Source organism: Carya illinoinensis, chromosome 7 (genome assembly GCF_018687715.1).
Source record: "Carya illinoinensis cultivar Pawnee chromosome 7, C.illinoinensisPawnee_v1, whole genome shotgun sequence".
NCBI classification, from domain to species: domain Eukaryota; kingdom Viridiplantae; phylum Streptophyta; class Magnoliopsida; order Fagales; family Juglandaceae; genus Carya; species Carya illinoinensis.
The window spans coordinates 23,516,347-23,537,241 of NC_056758.1; the positions used below are offsets into that span (position 1 = coordinate 23,516,347).

At 36.4% G+C, this 20,895-nt stretch overlaps 1 protein-coding gene and 1 non-coding gene across 3 annotated transcripts in view; both read left to right on the forward strand.

The window, feature by feature from the left end:
* Positions 1 to 361: 361 nt before the first annotated feature.
* LOC122314768 (probable E3 ubiquitin-protein ligase ARI8) overlaps positions 362 to 20,895 on the forward strand; it is a 35,386-nt gene continuing 14,852 nt past the window's right edge. The window contains exons 1-7 of one of the 2 annotated variants that reach the window (XM_043130350.1): positions 362 to 789; positions 14,575 to 14,699; positions 14,959 to 15,064; positions 15,180 to 15,270; positions 19,073 to 19,245; positions 19,978 to 20,082; positions 20,277 to 20,365. In XM_043130350.1, coding sequence (XP_042986284.1) covers positions 568 to 789; positions 14,575 to 14,699; positions 14,959 to 15,064; positions 15,180 to 15,270; positions 19,073 to 19,245; positions 19,978 to 20,082; positions 20,277 to 20,365 — 911 coding nt within the window. In that variant the 5' untranslated portion in view covers positions 362 to 567. The remainder of the gene's footprint in view (positions 790 to 14,574; positions 14,700 to 14,958; positions 15,065 to 15,179; positions 15,271 to 19,072; positions 19,246 to 19,977; positions 20,083 to 20,276; positions 20,366 to 20,895) is intronic. The other variant, XM_043130351.1, reaches the window with a different exon arrangement.
* On the forward strand, positions 8,997 to 9,104 carry LOC122317588. Its single transcript, XR_006244516.1, has one exon. It is a non-coding gene; the product is annotated as a small nucleolar RNA R71 (small nucleolar RNA).

Genomic DNA, 20,895 nt, shown 5'->3' on the forward strand with positions numbered 1-20,895 from the left:
ATTAAATTATATTATGTAAATACTAAATATACTCTACAGACTAATTTAAGGTTATAATTTTTCACTTAATTAAACAATAACAAAAGTTAATTAATGGACAACACAATATTGAATGATCAATTAGGGGATTCCATACTTTTCTCGTTAGGAAATATTTGGATATTAAGTTAAGTTAAAAGTTGAATAAAATATTATTAAAATAATAATATTATTATTTTAAAATTTTAAATTATTTATAATTTTAAAAAATTATAATAATTAGATTAAAAAAAAAAAAAAGACATGGATAAAATACTTTTTTTTTTTTTAACTCCTATACCGTCTCTCTCGTCGAATTCCCTAATTTCTCCCATTATCAAACCCCGAAGTCCATCACTGCCTAATCTCCACTTCTTTCCCCGTTTCGCCCCTCCCCTTCACCCAATACTTCATATCTGTCCATCCCTCCCCTCCCCTCCCCTCCCCTCCCCTCCCTTTTTAATTCCCAAAAGGTACCCGAATTCTAGGGTTCCAAATTTTCCAATCTTCTGCGGTGAAATTCCAATCCAATCTAAAAAGCTCGCGAAAATGGAATCGGAGGATGAGTTAGACATGCAAGACGCCCACGACGACGACGATCAGGACGTCGTATCGGTCGACAATGACGAAGACGACTTTTACAGCGGCGGCGATGACGATGGCACTACCAACACCTTTGCTTTCGACAGCGATGACGCTGACGTGGCAGATTACGAGTTCATCGACAATGCTTCTGATGATTCCGACGATATCGCCTCACACCGGCACCAGGTGTCTTAATTTGTTCAAGTTTTGTGCCTTTTGTGTTTTGGTGGTGGGAATGTTATTGGCTTTGGCTTTGATCACTGGGTTCAATTTGGCTTATGAGATTTTTAAGCTTTTAGGTTGTGGTAAAGTTAATTCGGTTTCATTCTTGGTACTTGCCGATTTGAGATTATCAGAATTTTGAAGGTTTAAGTTGTGGTAATGCTAGGGCCGCTTAATTTTGAGAACTGGGTTAATAGGCACTCTAAAAAGTTTTGAGCTTTTTTGTTGCGGTACTGTTTCTCCTACCGTTTTACGGAATTGGATTAATATTCGTTTTTAGAATTTTTAAGTTTTTCTTACCTATACAAAAGAAAAAAATTTGTGCTTTTCTTGCGTTGTAGTATGAATTCTACTGGTTTTAACAGGGATCATAATAATTTTGAGCTTGATCTACTAAGGATAATTCTTCTCGATTTGGGCATTGTATTTTGGTTCGGATGATCAGAATTTATTTTTCCAGAATCTTAAGATTTTATATATATTGTGGATGTTAATTCTGATTGATTCTAGTATTGGGTTAGTTGGAATTGTAATAATTTAATCCTTTGGGGGTGAATATGTTTAATCTGAACTTGAAGCCTAGTTTGTTGTGGTAATGCCACTTTTGGTTAACTTGTTTTGGGCAATTGTGATTTGTGATAGTGTCAACAATGCTTAGATTATTTGATTGCTGGTTGGATTTTTATTAGCTTGGGCATTGATAACGTTTGGACATTGATCCTTTCTTTATAGATTTTAGCCCTTTTATTTTGGTTGTGATAATGTTGATTAGGTTATTATTAGAAGTCTTGAGTCATATTCTATAGTGTACTGTTAATTGGGGTTGATATTGCTATTAAATTCATAGGACAGTTTTAATGAAGTACATGGAAATGAATATATATATATTTTTTTGTAATGCAATTTTGTTGGATGTGCAGAGGGGCGCAACCCTAGTACATAGGAAGTGTAAAAAAGGATACACCCAACTATCAAGAAGAAAGAAAAAAAAATTCTTTCAATCTCTATTCATATCAATAAAATCCTTAATTACTGATAAAAAAAAAGAAAAGAAGAAGAAAAAGAACGAAACTCTTTGAAATCTAGAAAGCTAGAGAATTGGGAGCTATGTAAGCACCCATCCAATCACAAAGAGTGCTGAACACTATTGCTTTTGATTCTGTTTTAGTTCTCTCACTGTCTTGAAAAGCTTGGGCATTTTTTTCTTACCGAATGCACCACAAAGACCCCCTTTCAAATTTCAAAATTTCTATGATTTGCCACAAGGACTTGCCCACATGCCAACAACTTCACTACTTGTTAAGGCATGATCCACTTGATCCCAAAAGTGTAGAACCAATGTTGTTAAAAGTGCACTTAAGTGCAAAGCCCCTAGACCTAAGTGCTTTGCTTACCAAATGCGAAGAAAATTTTCAGAAGTGAGCTTAAGTGCACTGTTTGAGGCTTTTTTGTAAGCTTAAAGCGCAAAAAATATCATTTCAAGACCCATAAAATGATATAACAAATATTCTGAAGTATATATTTAATATTGAAGGTCATCTATGTACCATCTCACTGCATTGTCAGAGATATCTACACTTTGAACTCAATAAAATAGTCCAAGTTGGCTTTCTAGATGGGTAGGTATATGATTGCTTATGTTAGCGTAGAAGTCAGTCAATACCTACAATTCTTGACCATTTTGGTCATGGCCTCCTTGGTATATTTTGATTTAACCTTGTACTTTAATTTGATTTTGGCTATCAAATAATTTGTTTTGATGATTGGCTACCAATTATCATATATGTGTATATTTATACTATTTATACTTGCAAAAAAAAAAAAATTGTGTATATTTATTTTTGATTGGTAAGCAAAATTTTACTAGTCATAAGAATAGGAAAGATCACAAGCATACATGACATATATAAGAGCATCACCTTTGCGTGCTAGTTTAGTGATACCAGGAATTCATTTTTTTTTATATAGGCAATCAATAAGTTTTTTTTTTTTTTGATAAGTAGGTAATCAAGAAGTTTTATTCATAGAAATAGGCAAAGCCCAAGTACACTGGGAGTCATGATACCAGAAATTCATGAAATTTCAATGAGTATATTAAGTAAAGCACAAGAGAATTATATAAAATGTTACGTTTAATTAAAGCTTGGCCACCACATGGGTGACCAAAATGACCTTTCCATTTTTTTTAAAAGTTTGATATTTTAAAATGAAAATATTTTTATTATTTACACTTTATCTATATAAAAAAATATTTATTTATTATTATTTTTTCTATAAAAGATTTAATTTAATTATTAAGAAAAATTAAAGTTGACATGTGGAAATGTGTGAGGTTGCCATGTGTTTTTGAGTCACATTGATGGATGACAAAATTAACAGAGGATCCTTTTTTTTAATTAACTCATACCATGAGGGAGTTATTTTTGAAAAACAAAAAGTTACAAGATCTTAAACCTAAGTACCCTATAGCATAGAGGGGTTTTGCTAAAATTTCTTTAATTTTATTTAATTTGTCAATTCTTAGCTTTACATCCTCCCAAGGTATCATCTAATTAATATCTAATATTGTGAATTTTCAAATTGCATAATACACTAATAAATTGAGCTAACAGGCTAAATATATTATAACTTTGCTTTTTAAACCTTTTGTTATTGTGTTTTATCAACATTTTTTTGTTATAACTTAATTTTAAAAGTATGCACTTTACTATCAGTAGCATGCTTATGCTTTGCACTTTGTGCCTAGGATCTAAACAACATTTGTGCTTAAGTATGCCTAGTTTTTTCATAGGACATGTACAAGAGTGACACCTAAGTATGAGTGTCTTAACGCTTTCCCCATATTGCTTGCTAGAGAGCACCAATTTGACCTTAAAATGTGCTTTCTCAAATTTTCCTTTGTGAGATATTTTTTTTTTTTTTTTTTTTTTTTTTTTTTTTTTTTTTTTCTGGTTGTCGGGGAACCTCTCCAAGGTAGGGCCATTCAGACCCACCCCTGTAGAGTAAACCTCAGTCCCGTGCACCTCACCTTCGGAAAGTTTCCATACACTGAATTGGTTAAATCGATGGCTTTTCCCTAGGGGTGTGGCCCCAAAGGATTGTTTGCACCCATGAGGTGTTGAACCTTGGACCTTGAAGGGAGTGATATCCTGAGACCAAGGCTTTCACCACTTGGGCCAACCCCTTGGGTTTTTTTTTGTGAGAATCTTATCTGAGGTGGCTAGCGAAAAAGCTACCATTGAAGGCTCCCTATTTCTCCAAATGCATTTCCAGGGAAAATGAAAGCCAACTGGAAGAATAAGTGCATTGTAGAAAGATTTAACCTCAATGATCCTCCTTTTGGATGGAATTGAACATGTTTGATCTCCACCTCCTCGTCTCAAACTAAAGGAGTATCTTGGGAAAAAAAAAAAAAACAATCCTAACTGTGGGATGGTCTTATAAAGTTTTGGGCTGATCTCATAAACTTTATAGGAAGCTAGTCTTTAGAGGCTGGTCCACACGCGCCACCCCCCCCCCCCCCCCCCCTGGGGCCCGGGCGCGCCTCCACATTCACACATCGTGCTAAAACCTGATTTTAGACCCTTCACCCACCTCATGCCGCATGAGGTGAGAGATGCGCTACACCCTCTCCCAATATCTTTCCTCACACCAACACCATAAGGCCGACCAACCCCTACATGCCACCATAATATTTTGCATCCACCACGAAGCCCAGCAAAGCTTCCCTCTCTATAGCGCAACACCACAACCATATCTATTGCAGACCTGCAAGGTCTAAAATCAAGTTTTTTACACCCCTTCCCGTAGGTTAGGAATGTTACTTATATAACTTTACGCCTAATAAAGAAATTTGACATCATAAAAAATTTAAAATGTATCATTTGTTGAATCATAAAAATAGCTTGACTTGAAAAGGGTTCATAAAACATAAAATAAGAACATAATGATGTAAAAATAAATCAGACTAATGTGGCAATAGCACTTATTAATAAGGTTGAAGACTCTAGTAAAGTAAATCTATTCCTGACCCTCCTACTCAATGTCCATGTCATCATCACTTGAGAAATTAAAACGCAAAAAACAAACAAAAAGTGAGTCAAAGACTCAGTAAACAACACATCATGCTGTAAACATAACTTAATTTGACCTTAGGCTTAACCTTGAAAACATGCTATATATATAGCATGTGGATCATTCAATAGTAACATATGCGGAATTTAAGAAGTAATCAAGGAAATTCATGAAACATGGATGGGTGAATCCCTTGCCACATTCACAAAGGCCTGACATTGTGCTTGGAAGGAGGTTGGTCGATCAGCTTTAAAAGTGTCATTTTTTTTTTTTTATTGGCACCAGGTGTCCAGGAACAACATCCCCGAGTAATCTCGGGGGTGCATAGGCCCTCGGCAAGGAGTTTCCTTCAAACGCACCTTGATAATTCAATGATAAAATCCCCCAATCCGATGACCTATAGAGATTGTTTGCACCCAGTGGGATTTGAACCTTAGACCTGGGGGGAGCATACCCTTAAGCCCAAGGCCTTTACTACTTGAGCTGGGCCATTGTTGATCTCAGGAGAAGCCAACAAAGGTATTGATGGGCAACAACCTGGTTTGAAAAGCCTTGACCTGTTTTAGCTTTCGTTCCTGAGGAGGGGGCACCATCACCGAGTTAGAGATCCTCTATTTTAGAGAAGTCATGGGTTTGGGCTTGAACTTGAATCATATTAACTGAGATCCTATTACTAGTCCTTTGCCCCTTTCTATCTTTTTCTTTATGTATGGACCGATCTCATATTTTTCGATTAGGCTACTCAGAGCATGGCCTGTTGATCCATTGATGTGCTTTCACTTTTCTCTTTTTGCACTTGACCCTTCAAAAGTGCTCTGATCAAACTAGCCTCAAATAGATTAACCTTTAATTATGCATTTGTGCCTTTGGATCTAATCCATTCACCAAACTAGTGTTGCCCTAATCCATGCACAAATCCAATCTCTTAAAACAGCTGTTGATTTCCTTCTTTAAATTCATCAACAACAGATGATGGAGGCCGCTGTTTTTTTTGGTGGGGGGTGGGGGGGAGTTTCTGTCAAGTTTCTCGGTTGGTGGATGATATGGGCATATGAAAAGAAAAAGCTACAAGTGTTTTATTGGCTCAAAGTTGGCTACTAGGGGTCTATAATGGAAATGATAGCTTGAAAGGCTCAAACGTTAATCCTAAGTTGACCTTCGTCATATCCCAAGTATATCCACCATTGTACTGCAAACCATGTAATGATATTCTCAAAAGAAGTGCCCAATTCAACAGATCAATGAACGCTTCTCACAATTTACTGCATTTGTATGCTCTCAATCCTCTCCAAACTCACATGAAAACTTAAGCAAAAGAGTTTTCTAGCTACATGTGTCAAACCACCATCTTACCACAAAGCTTGGATAAGTGCATTAAGGATTCTGTGAATGTTTAAGCAAAAAATGATCTGGTGGGTTTGATGAATTCACGAAGATGGCTATGAATGAGAATGAGTACACATGTGAAAATGATGCACGTGTGATGCAAATTAAAAAAAATTGACACATGAAAATATGCCACAGAGTTCCAACAAGCATTTTAAAAACTGAATTTGACACATGAAAATATGCCACAGAGTTCCAACAAGCATTTTAAAAACTGAATTTGCACCACCACCCCCCAACTTAAATGAAACATTGTCCTCAATGTTTAAGAATCAAAATTGAATGGGGAGTAACTGAAAATGGTAGAATACACCTGATGAGTGACGTGGGTAGCTCCCTAAACACCAAAGATGGTAATCTGAAATGACAAAATGAAACTATCCTGCAATCAAAAACAAAGAAAACAACAGTAAACAAAAAGGAAAAGAAAGAAAATAAAAAAAAACAAAAACAAAACAAAGCAAAACAAAATAAATAAAGAAACACATACCTTGGTGGTGTGGTCAAGGTTGATAGACTGGATCCACAAGTGGAATGTCTTCCACTTCCGGAACTTGCCTATCAATTAATATTTTAAGGCGTTGACCATTTACTTTAAAGATCCGACCATCCTTAGGATCTTCTATTTCTACCGCCCCATTTACAAAAACATTTTTCACTAGAAATGGGTCAGTGCACCTAAACCGAAGTTTTCCTTTGTGCTTGTGAGATCCAAAATCATATAAGCATATTCGATCATTAGGTTTAAATCTCTTCCTAAGAATATTTTTATCATGAAACGTTTTCATTTTAACCTTATAGACTTTAGACTTAGGCAAAGATTTCAATTTAACTCTTGGTACTTTCATACTTACACGAATCTGTTTTCTACATTTCTTAGGCAACTCCTCAAATTTCTGTTGCCAAACCTGTGTGCCATAATCCTGAGTTTCATAAAAACAGCACAAATATCAATAACATCAGATGAATCACTAACAGATGTATTAAACTCAGAATTCACAAGGGAATATTCAAGGGGATCAAAATCATGAGTTGTGTGAACTCCCTTATTTATGAGTGCATCAATCATATACGTTTGGTGGCACTCGTCATCTGTTGGCTGCTTCTCAATATGGAAAATGTTGACCTCCATGGTCATGTTTCCAAAAGATAACTTCATCAACCCATTCCTACAATTTATAAGTGCATTAGCCGTAGCAAGGAAAGGTCTACCTAATATGAGAGGAATTTTAGAGTTAGACTCAACAACTGATTGAGTGTCCAAAATTAAGAAATCAACAAGATAATAAAACTTGTCAATTTGGATCAAAATATCCTCAACTATCCCCCTCGGTTTCTTAATTGAACGATCAGCCAACTGAAGCACGACAGAAGTAGGCTTAATTTCACCCAAACCAAGCTGCAAATAAATGGAATAAGACATCAAATTAACACTAGCTCCTAGATCTAGCAAGGCTTGCCCAAACTCATGATTCCCAATATTACATGCAATGGTTGGACAACCAGGATCCTTGTACTTAGGAGGAATTCGCTGCTCAATTAGAGCACTAACTTGCTCTGTCAGAAATGCTGTCTTCTTAACATGGTGCTTCCTCTTAACTATACACAAATCTTTAAGAACTTTTGCATAAGTGGGAACTTGTTTAATAACATGCAAAAGAGGAAGGTTAATCTTTACCTGCCTGAGGTTCTTCAAGATTTCATTACTAGGATCCAAAGTTCGCATACCAGATTTTAAAGCTTGAGGAAATGGTACCTTAACTGGATTCTTGATTACCTCGGCATCCTTGGGAAACTCGGTGCTATCATTGCTTTGTTCCTCTTCAACATCCTCTTGCTTATCAGTTGTTGGGATGTGTAAGGACTTACCACTTCTTGTCATAATGGCATTCACTTCTTTTAAATTTTTTTGTGCCATATGCTGACCTTGGGGTGCGGATTGAGCTTGAGAAGGAAACTTGCCACGCTCATTCACACTCAAGGAGCTCATTATCTTGGATATATGACTCTTTATCTCTTTGTTTTCTTCAACAACCTGCATAATCAAAGATTCAAACTTTTGATTAGTTTTACTCTGTGCCTCAATAAAAGCATGCAAAGTGTCTTCTAAAGGACTCTTAGAAGATGAAGGTGCATGATATGGTGCAGAATATGATCTAGGGGGTTGTGCAGGTGGCTGGTTTTCAGACTTTCAGCTAAAATTGGGGTGATTACGCCACCCAGGATTGTAGGTATCAGAGAAAGGTGCAACAGGCTTCATTTACATACCTAAGGTATTACATTGTTCCTCATACATCCCTCTCATCTCAGCAAATGTGGGACACTCTTGGGCAAGGTGATCTACCCCACCACACACAAAACATCGTCCAAAAGACTCTGCATGATTAGCCACGTGTGTTTGCTTTAAGTCTTTATTCTTCAACACCTCTAGCTCCCTAGTGAGCATCTCAACCTTAGCCTTTAGGTTATCTTCTTCCCTGAGATGGTAAATTCTACCACCATTTAGGTTTCCTGCAGGTCGTGACCTATTTGTGCTTTCAGTAGCACTAGGTCCAGTCCAAGTGTGAGCTTTTTCAGCAAGCTCATTGAGGTATTCTATGGCCTCATCAGGATCTTTCTGTAAGAACTCACCATTACACATCATCTCCACAAATTGACGCTCTCTAGGTGTAAGTCCCTCATAAAAATAGCTCATTAAGCGCCAATTCTCATATCCATGGTGAGGACACATACTTAATAGCTCCTTAAATCTCTCCCAAGACTGATATAAAGTCTCACTATCCTTTTGTACAAAGGTAGAGATTTGCCTTTTTAAAGCATTGGTCTTATGTTGGGGAAAGTATTTATTAAAGAAGATCTGAGTCATCTCATTCTATGACCCAATAGATCGTGGTCTCAATGAGTATAGCCAACTCTTAGCTCTATCTTTCAAAGAGAAAGGAAAAAACTTAAGTCTCACAATGTCATCAGTTGCATTTTGACTATGAAAAGTCGCAACTACTTCCTCAAACTCCCTAATGTGCACATATGGATTTTCATTTTCTAAGCCATGAAAAGTAGGGAGTAACTGTATCATCCCTGTTTTAAAATCCAATTGGCGAAAATTAGCTGGAAACATGATGCATGATGGTGTGGCTGTGCGTGTAGGGTGGAGGTAATCCTGAAGGGTCCTAGTGGGTTGATCTTCGTGTTCACTCATTTTCTCAGAATTAGAAGAATTATCAAACAAATGATCAGAAAAATTAAACTCTGACTCTAACACAGGTCTACAAGCAAACCGACCCAAGGCGTCTCTATACCTGTGCATGCAAGGTAGAGAAAAATGCAACACTAAAAAAAAACTGCAAAAAGAAAAAGAAAAAAAAAAAAAAAAGCAGCAAGCTAAAATAGGGAACGAAGTTACCGCCTTTACAAACTGTTGAAAAGAAAAACTATCTCACAATTCTTCTACCGTCTCCCCGGCAACGGCGCCAAAATTTGATTACGCCCAAAGAATAACGCGGTAGTTGTAGCACAGCTTTGGGGTGTCAATTCCACAGGGAGACAAATTAAAAGAATAGCAAGAGGAACAAAGAAACTAAAGAAAAAATATTAAATAAGTAATAGAGAACAAAGATTAATTTTAAATGTAAATTTAAGTGAAGCAAAGTGATTAACAGAAAAAGTACTCAAATTTAACAAACAGTAGAGCGTCAGGAATCCCTTGCACAAATCTGGTATTTTAATTATTTTTAATTCATTGGATAACTCAATTAGGAACTCAATTCTCGCAATTTCCAATCGGAAGGTATAGATTTATAAACCAGACTTAAATCAAATGTAAACCTTTGAAAAAAACATTCACCACTTTTAAAAAAAGTGAATTACTACCCCTATTGATAAAATCCAATGACGACAATATACTCAAGAAGCGATATTGCAGCAAAAAACTAAATCAATATAGATAAATAATTGATCCAAACATAATCAAAGAACTAATCCATTCAATAGAAAAAGCATGACTGAATCCATAAACACAATAAATTCTATGATTATTCGGAGAAGAAAATATCAACGATGAATTGAGAATGATAAAACAAAAGAGTTTTAGCAATTGAAAATCAAATACATGAATTAAGAATAAATTAGAAATACCATCTAATGTGCAAGTTCATTCCTAACCCTACTTGAGAATTTAGTTACCCATAAATATAATGGATAACAAAAATCTCCAGAGAAAACTGAAGCGAACGGTGGCCATGGAAGTGATTTTCTCCTCTCTTCAGATCTGCCTCTTGTGCCTCTTCCTCCTCTCCATTTCGTGCTAATGATATGCTTATATAGGGTAAGAAAGAAACCCTAATGTTCTCTTGATTTCCGTATAAAAAAATCGCCTAAATTTTAGGACTTATCTTGGCAGCCACATACAGCCTTCAGGAGTTCGAATTTGGAAATCCTTATTTGAGACAAAGTTATAGTCCTTTAAGATAGCTTTCCAATGCATCAAGAATCGCATCAATCCGATATATGAGTAAAAAGATGCAGTCAAAAGACTAAAGTATGTCCAGACTGTCTCCTAGCGAATTTCGGACTTGGACTTCTTGTGGTTTCATTTTGTGATTTTTTTCTTTTTCTTTTCTTCCAAATTGCTCTCAAACCCCATGAATGTCCTCCTTTGAATTTGACTGGGCTTGACTTGCTCTTTTATAAACTCTGAAATTAGACATAAAAAAACTGCTTAGGAGTATCCCAACGTAAATAGAAATTCAATTTAAGAATACACATTAATTCCTATGATTTCTATTCACATTTTAGCATTTTAGTCCAATAATAGGGTATATAGAGTGCACTTTCGCACACTCATCAGTTGGTAATGCTATTAATGGGTCTATTACACTTTTGTACCTTCTTTTCGCAGATGATACAGTCATTTTTTGTGATGCAGATCTTGTTTAGATTTAAGCCTTAAGGGCTGTGTTATTATGTTTTGAAACTGTATTGGACCTCAAGGTGAACCTTGGAAAGTTGGAGATGGTTCCAATGGGAATTGTGTGTAGCATCAATAATTTGGCAAGTTTGTTGGGCTGTAAAATTACTTCTCTACCTCTGAAATATTTGTGCCTTCTGTTGGGGGCACCTGTAAGGCTAGTGCTATTTGGGGTGGGGTTGTTGAGGAAGTTGAGAAAAGGTTGGCTGGTTGGAAGTGGCTATATTTATCTATACGGGGCAGACTTACTTTTGTTAAAAGTACCATTTTCAATCTCCCCACTTACTTTCTACCACTGTTTCTATTGCCTGCAGAGTGGCCAACCAGATTGAGAAGTTGTTTCGTGTTTTTGTATGGGTTGGTATGGGAGAGGAAACTAAATTCCATATTGTTAGTTGTAATAAAGTTTGTTCTCCGATTTCAGTTGGAGGGTTGGGGGTTCGTAAGTTGAGGATTTTCGTGACTATGGAGATATCAATCAGAAGGAGTCGCTTTGGAGGGAGGTCATTGATCAGAAGTATGGAAGTGCTTGGGGGTGTTTTTTTTTTTTTTTTTTTTTTTTTTTTTGGGGGGGGGGGGGGGTTCTAATGAAGTTTGGGGGGTTTATGGTGTGGGTCTTTGGAAGTTCATTAGAAAGGGCTAGGAGAGATTTGTTAGTCATGTTAGTTATCTCTTGAAGAGGAATCTATGATCCGTTTCTGGTTTGACATATGGTGTGGTGATTGAGCCCTCAATAGTGTGTTTTTGGCCATCTTTCGATTGGCTTCAGATTGGTTTGCTGCTGTATCTGATTTGCTCTGTCGTTCTAATGGCTCAATTCAGTGGGATATTTGCTTAACTAGAGCTGTTCAGGATTGGGAGATTGATGAAGTTTCAGCTTTTTATACTCTTTGAGGCTTGGTGGTAACGATGTGGTTAGGATGTTGTGGAAGTCCAAGGGGTGTAAAAAGTTCACAGTTCATTTGTATTATAAGCTGTTGACTTTTCAGAATTGTCCTCCTTTTTCTTGGAAGTGTATTTGGAGGTTTCATGTGCCATGTGCCTTCCAAAGTTGCTTTTCTCATTTGGACTGCCTATCTTGGGAAAATTTTGACATTGGATAATTTAAGGAAGCTGGATGTTATAGTTATGGATTGGTATTTCGTGTGTAAAAGGATGGGGAAATTGTGGATCATCTACTCTTGCATTGTGAGGTTTCAAGGGCTTTGTGGGATGGCAAGTTTTGTAGAATCTGCTTGGCTTGGGCGATGATGCATTTGAGAGTGGTTGATCTTCTTGCGTGTTGGAATGGACTTCATGGTTGTTTTCCAGTGGATGCGGCTTCAAAGATGGGTCTTTTGTGTCTTATGTGGCGCATTTGGATGGAAAGGAATAAGCGGTGTTTTAATGACAAGGGGCATACTTTGGAGCAACTCTAGAATTTCTTTGTGCAATCTTTGTTGTTTTGGTTTTCTGCTTTAGTGATTCATGGAGCTCCTGTTCATGATTTTCTGATGTTGCTTTATGTTTCCTAGAATGTATTTAGGTGCTTTCTTCTGTATACTTCCCATTTACATCGGCTTCGTCTATACATTCGTTTCTAATAAACTTACTTCTTACTTATATAAAATATATATATATATATATATATCAACAAACCTTTCATAGGGATAATATCCAAGTATCCTTCGATGTACATATCATGTTGTGTTCCTTCATAGAGCTGGCTCCACATTTCCTTTGTACCAATGCTTCCTATTGAATTTTTGCGGACTTGTGAACTGTCTGTTGGCCAATCGGCATTTTCTGGTCCCCACCCATACACTCCTCAAAAATCTATCTTCCGTGATGCCATAAACACTTCATCATGAGGGTTTACCTTCTCTAACTCCAGAGATTTAACAACTTTAGAAACCCCTAGGGGTGCGCTCGAGTGGTAAAGGCCTTGGGCTTAGGGGTATGCTCCCCCTTGGTCTAAGGTTCCAATCCCCTTGGGTGCAAACAATTTCTAGGAGCCATCGAATTGGGAGATTTTTCCCTTGAATTGGTGCACTTGCAGGAAACTTATTGCCGAGAGCCTGTGCACTACCTGGACACCTGGTGCCAATAAAAAAAAAAAATATTTAACAACTTTACGTCTCCATACAGCTCCATATGGGCTTTCCAAGACGCCTGAACCCTATCTTTGCAACCACACTATTTCTGGAAGAGGACCGCTCCTGGTTGAAGTTCATTCAAGAACTGTTTCCATCCCAAAACAATCTTTGCTACCATTATGATGATGAGGCCTCTTCGATCACCACCTCCATATTCCTCTGGGTCCAAAAAACAACCATGGCAGTTGGAACATCTTTGAGCTATGAAGATTATTTTTTCGACCCTAGAGGACTTAACACTAAATCCTTTGAACATACAGACTGTGCCAACATTTTCAGCATTCTCATTAGCATCTCCATACCAGTTCTTCCATGTGAAACAGCTCATCGGTATTCTTTCCATTGCCAACAACTCAGCTCCTTGGCTTCAATGTGTACCCAGCTTGATTCCCATTTACTAGTCTAACTGTGCAATTAAATGAGAAATCTTTTGATAAATTATTTCATCGGAACCAAGTGCAAAGAGAGAGAGAATATGTTTTAGTGATAACGTGAAATTACATTGAACTGTGGAATAAGAATATGTTCTATTGAGTGCTTATGAATTTCAAGGCCTGCTTGCTTCAAAAAGTGGTTCTTGGAGTGGAATGTCCTAATGATGTGAGTTTACTATGGAATGTTCTATTGTAGATGATAGTGAACTCAGGTAGTCGGGTTGTGTTCTTGTATGTAATTTTGATGCATGGTATCCTGGAATACCACTGCGGATGTTACTTATCTGAAATGATATTTGGTGATCTGTGGTTTTTCTCCATTTCAAAGCAGGTGATCTACCTTTTTATGTTAATATGTTAGCACTCTGCTTGCAGTATTAATGACACAAGGTTCAAAAGAAATTCTACTGTGTTTGTTTGCTGCAACTACTTTGTAGAATGTCAGACCATAATTTTATGTTCATCTACCACTATAGTCATGGGTATGGCCCACTCTTGGGATTCAAAACTGAAATTAAAAAGGTCGTGGAACTTTTTTGTAATTTATAGGTCATCATCAATCAAAAAGTGTACATTTCTTGGTTTTACTGTGGATGTATGTATCTTCTGCTATTTCATTGTTCATAAACACCATGGTTCCCACAAGTAACATATATAGGCGTGTGCATGCATACTCAAGAAGAAGAAATGTCTTTTATTGCCTTCCTATATTTTTAAAATTTTTGTCCTAAGTGTGCCTTGTTTCTTGTTGTAGCAAAACTATACCATTTTGAGTGAAATGGATATTCACCAACGACAAGAGGATGATATTATGAGGGTAGCCACTGTGCTTTCCATTACAAAGGTTGCGGCTAGCATACTGCTCCGCTACCATAATTGGTAAAATGCCTTGACTGATATAAAGCTGATCTTATCTTATAAGGTTCTTACTTCTTTTGGAAGAACATTATAATCATATTTGTTAGTTGCTTTTAGTTATAATTGTAGGTCTAAGTGTACAAGTAAAGCTTATCCTTGGTTTATTATCAAAGATCTGCATGGTCACACATATTGTTTGTATACAATATGCCCTAGGTTATTTGGGCTTTGTATTGTACCCTGATATTCTGATGAATTTTTATATCCATTGTATTTACAGGAGTGTTAGTAAAGTGCATGATGAGTGGTTTGCGGATGAAGAGAAGGTTCGAAGGGCTGTTGGCTTATTGGAGAGACCAGTTGTTGAATATCCAAATGCTAGAGAAGTGAGCAGTCCATACTTTATGTGAATCAAGTTTGTGGGCATTTTACTTGAAAGCTGGGATGTTCACTACTTTGTTCATCATAACTTTCTTCTTATATATTTTCTTGCATTGACAGCTGACTTGTGGGATATGCTTTGATACTTATCCTTGTGATAGGATTCAGGCAGTTGCTTGTGGTCACCCATTTTGTAATTCATGCTGGGCAGGTTTGTTCTACTACATCATCACTCTACATAACTTCCATGAGAATTATCATCTCCACTATAATTATGTGGAACAGTGTGGGGGGATTGTTGCTTCTTCCCATCAGTTTGAGTAATTTTCTTTATGCAGATACGTTTTTAACTAAAGACCAGACCAGTAGGATTTTTGCATTCCCAACAGCCTATCGCTACTTCAAAAGGATTTCCAGTCACAAAATTCTCTATTAGGTCTTCGTTTTGAATGATACCATTAAACATGTTTCCGTCTTTTCTTCAACCTCCATTATAATTTATCCGTCTTCCTGAATTTCACATTTTGGTTGAGTTCTTTCTTAAAGATCATATCTAGATTTATTATTGTTTGATTTTTTTCATCCGAATAAAATGCCTAGGTGGCCTTTAATTTTGTTTCGAAGTCTAAACCCCATTTGGTTACGTAGTTCAGAGATATGTTTTGTTGAAAGTTGAATAAAATTTTGTTTAATATTAGTTTTGTTTTGGGATTTTAAAAAGTTGAATTTTTTATTATATTTTGTGTGGGAATTTGCAAAAGTTGTAATGATTATATGAGATGAGATGAGGTGAGATAGTTTGGTTTGGTTACACAAAACGAGTCCTAATAGTTTTTAAAATCTATTTTCTTCTACAGAAGAAATAGAAAAATTGAGTTTAATTATTTGTTGTCTATGAATTATGAGTGTCGAATGCATTATAAATAAGATGTAAAGCATAGTTTGCATATCCTCGCTTCTTGTGCATAGGATCCTGCCAGCCTTCTCAATTACTAATCATCTTGGAATGTCACAATGATGAGCTGTGATATGATGTTAGCAAGTCTGGATATTATTAATGGCAGTCAGCTTATCTGTACAATGATTTCCCTAGTTGATCTTTCAACATGTCTCTCTTTTTAAAGGGTTTACTATTTTGGGAACTGAGAAAATGGTATAACTGGAAAAATTAATAATTTTAATTATAATCTTGTGATTTATGTTGGCCTGCTCAGTGGGGGAGAATAGTTTGTAGTTGGCCTACAAAATTGCCAAAATGAGCTTTTACTTGTGGCCCACAGGGTTCATGATTGTGTAAAAAGTTGAGGTAGCGAAATACTAGGTAGGATCTTAGCAAGTGTTATTTAAAATGGTTATGGTCATCGGGAATCTATCTCAATGAATGGGGTTCACTGAAAAACGTGGTTGTTGAATTTGGTCATTTTATTATCTTTCCAAGGGAGCTAGAATGAATCCATCCCACACTATTCTTCCAATTTTCCCTCAATTTGAGAAAATACAGGAGGTTTAGAAGTGAAGAGGCAGAATCCACTTCCCAATCCTATACTGATTTGATAATGGGGATACTTCATTGTGGAATGTCATTTGTATGCTGGTTAAACTCAGCCACTGAAGCCTCCCTACAACAGGACGTCTGGAACAATTGTGGATAAACTAATTTTAGAGTCTGATCTCCTTATCATGTCTAAATATAACTTTGACCCATCTCTCACCGTAAATCTAATGTACTTATAAAATTCTCCCTGCCCTTGTCGATTGTTTTTCCATTGAGGGAGACCCAAATACTTCATGGGCAACAACGCCACCCTACAACCAAGAATAGTGCCAATACCCTAATATAATACACGCTGCTGACAGGATTTGGTCAAATTGACTTTCAACCATGAAACGGGATCAAAGGATAGGAACAAACAATGCAGATGTCAGAAGTGCTCTGGATCATCCTTATGGAATAACAATGTGTCATCTGCAAAATATTAATAGTGAGTCATCTGCATGAAAAGAGATGAGACACTGAGAGTTGATTCAAGTTCATTTACGCCACTGAAAAGCCTGATAGGAGTCATCCAACATTCAATTCACTTTTTGGATCCTTCTTTAGATTGGGCATCCCTGTTACCGATAAGTTTTCCCTGTCAGTTTATTTTTCTCTTTGTACAACTTTTGAAGGCCAATTGTTTTTCTCAAGTTGATTTAGGGCTTGTCTGGAAGTAAATTTCATTCCAAAATTCTCATCTCATCTCATCCCATCTCCTTTCCAAGCATAATTCAAATCCCAAAATTTTCAATCTAATCATTATCACTTTTTCAAACTAATCATTACAACTTTCCCAAGCTTTTAAACAAAAAATAAAAAACAATTCAACTTTTTCAAATCTCCAAACAAAAATAATATTATAAAATTATATTCTAACAATATTTTAACTTTATAATATTTTTTATTCAAATTTTTCTGTCATTTCACGAAATTCAAAAAATACTCAAGTCAAACTATCTTACTACTATTCACAAGCTATCTTACTACCATTCACAAAATTCTCATATCATCTCTCTCCAAACGAGCGATAGATTATACCTATATTGTGAGAGAAAGAATCAAATGTATTGAAAAGTAGCATTGATTTGTTTGATATGTATTGTTGGTTAACCGTGTGGGAGGCGGGTGCTTTTTGTATGAAGTTATTAAATTTTTATGGGTTTAACTTCAAACCAGACTTAGTGTGTAGTTGTGTTTTACACCCTTCAATAGAAAAGTGTTTCACATCATTCACAGTGGTTACAAGTTAAGAGGAGCAAAACCAGACCTTTTCCCTTTCGGTCGATAGATCTTCGGATGTGGTGTGTATGTGTTTTACGCCCACCCAGGCAGAGAGAAAAAAATCAGAGGCATTGAGAGAGAGAGAGAGAGAGAGAGAGAGAGAGAGAGAGAGAGAGAGAGAATTCTGCAGACATGAGTCTACAATGGCATAAAGAACTCCCAACTGTATCCAATAAACGACTTAAAAAAGACACGCTTCTGAAGTATCTCATCAAAATCACTATGAGGAGCATCCATAAAGATCCTGCTCTCTTTAGTAATTTGAAACCGATCCTAAATCCTTTACTTCCTCAAATACAATCTACCAATCCCATGATGAATTCTCACATAAATAAACTTTGGTAAATCTTTGACAAACAAGAAAAAGAAAAAATCTTTACACTCTATCAAACCAAATAAGCGAATACCCAGAATAAAAATTTACCGTTAACAGAAGTATTCCCTCGCTTTCAACCAACCAATGCTGAAGAGAGATGAAGGCAGAGTTGTGAGCGGATGTGTGCCAGTGCTTTTTATTTTTATCTTTAGAGACCGGTGCGTCGATGCTGGAAGCTAATGGCTGAGACTACTTTTTCCTCGACAAATATGGCGATGTTGATCTGATGGGGTTATCAGTATATGTTTATATAATGCAACAAAACCCATGCAAAGAGAGAGAACCGAGTGCGGCATTTCGGTCTTGACAGAGAGAAGCAACTGCAATGGCTTGAGGGAGAGGGATGGAGCGCGACTTAGAGGTGAGAGAAATTGAGAGCTTCGGCTTGAGAGAGAGAGAGAGAGAGAGAGAGGAGGTACATGGGAACTGATTACCTGCATTTGCTTCTATTTTACACTTCTTGAAAAGTATACGTGTCACAATTCTATTGGAGGTTGTAAATATAATGTTAGCACAGTGTCCCGTTCCTAGCCTATCTCACTTTTTATCTATTAATCTAGGTGTGGGGAGCAAAAGCGGGTTTTTAGTTTCAATTATTGTAACATGGCAGAGAGGTATAACATTGAGCAGATGAAAACTTCAATTTTGCACACCAATATATTTTACTGAACTTGCATTTTAGACTGATGTCGTTTGAATAATTTCATACCTGTCTAGGAATTCATCTCAGATGTTGACTTCATGTATTTTCAATTTCATTTAATTTTGCTTATTTATTTATTTATTTTTCAATCTTCATCTTTTTGTTTTCCGCTTCAGGTTATATTAGCACATCCATTAATGATGGTCCTGGATGTTTGATGTTGCGATGCCCGGATCCATCTTGTGCTGCTGCTGTTGGTCAAGACATGATTAATATGTTAGCATCTAATGAAGACAAAGAGAAGTATTCTCGCTACTTCATCAGATCTTATATTGAAGACAATAGGAAGGTAAGTTTAAATTTGGAACATTGATTGTGTGTCCTTTATATCCCCAAGTAGATTATTTGACTAGTCCTTTTTATACTATACAGATATCTTCCAACATTTTTTATATATGCCTTCTCCCCCAATTTTCTATTTGTCCTTTTTTTTTTTTTTTTGGAGCGGGCAGGCGGACAGGGTGGAAGTAAGTTAAAACATGTTGTCGAGTATGTATTTGTGGCCTACAATTGGCACCATGAGCCCTTCATAAAGGATACACGTTTAAGAGGAATAGTGAGGAAAAGTAAAAATCTTTGCCTTCCTCATATAGAAAACAAAAATGGTAGGGCACTCAGTATGTGGCCGGAGCAATTTGAATCAATGTTGCAAGTATCCTTCGAATAAATAATCATTCTTTGGACTTTTTTCTTTCAGAGTTGGCTTCATTATCCTTGGGCAATTCTGTAAAGGTCTTCCCCGAGTACTTTGATGTATTATTTCATGTAATTCATAATTTGAACCTGAATTCATCAGCAACAAAAAAGTCGCAATTGAGATCTTTGTCTTTCTTCTTTTTTTCCCCTTTTTTCTGGCTCTGATTTGTGTCATCTATTCTGCATGTTGTTACCACTTCCCTAGTTGTTGCAGTTGAGGTCGTGAGTTGTGACTTTGCTTAGAAACATTAAGCTTGTCTCAAATTTGTCTCAATCAACTGCGTGGTTTACTTATTTCATTCATACTAATATGGGTTATTTTTAGACCAAATGGTGTCCAGCTCCAGGGTGTGATTATGCTGTGGATTTTATTGTTGGCAGTGGAACCTATGATGTTACTTGCCGCTGCTCATATAGCTTTTGCTGGAGTGTAAGTTTTGTTGAGTTGATTTATTATTTTGTCTTAATTGAAATATCTTTATTAACTGTTATAATTCTTTCTGAGTTCTTTATTTATCTCTTTGTTGGTTTTGTTTGTTTAAGAAAACGTAAGTTCTCGGTGACATACTTGCAGTCATTTTTTTTTTTTTCTGGCATTATTCTGATAAGAATCTGACCTTGCAGTGTACTGAAGAAGCTCATCGTCCAGTCGATTGTGGTACTGTGGCGAAGTGGATATTGAAGAATAGTGCTGAATCTGAAAATATGAACTGGTAATGGAACAAAGGCATAGCATCCTTCGTCTTTTTCTGCATTCTAATTTACTTTTTAAATGTTCATAAAAGGAACCATTAAAAGAGGAGTAATTAAATGATGGAAATCTTCCTATGGGCCACAAGATTTTGGATTGGAATAAGCCATGAATGTCGGGGTATGGTGGACACATTTGGACAGAGGAGGAGGGACAGTCAAAGTCCAAGCACTGCCTGGGAACTGCAAGACCTAGGCAAATCCCTTGCCACAATCACAAAGGCCTGATGGGTTTATTTATTTATTTTATAACTAATAAAATATATTTGAAAATGCTGAAAGTAGGGGGGCATAAGCTTAAGTATTTGAAGGGGAACACTAGTGTAAAGAAATATATACTAATCCAAATCTACAAATCTGGAGATCTAAAGAAATAAGAAAAGTTGTAGCAGAGTCAAATGAATAGCGGAACAAGACCCTTTTTCTCTTTTGTAAGTTACCATGACCCATCGGACCATAACTTTAAGATAATATTACTCCATTTCACCCTTTG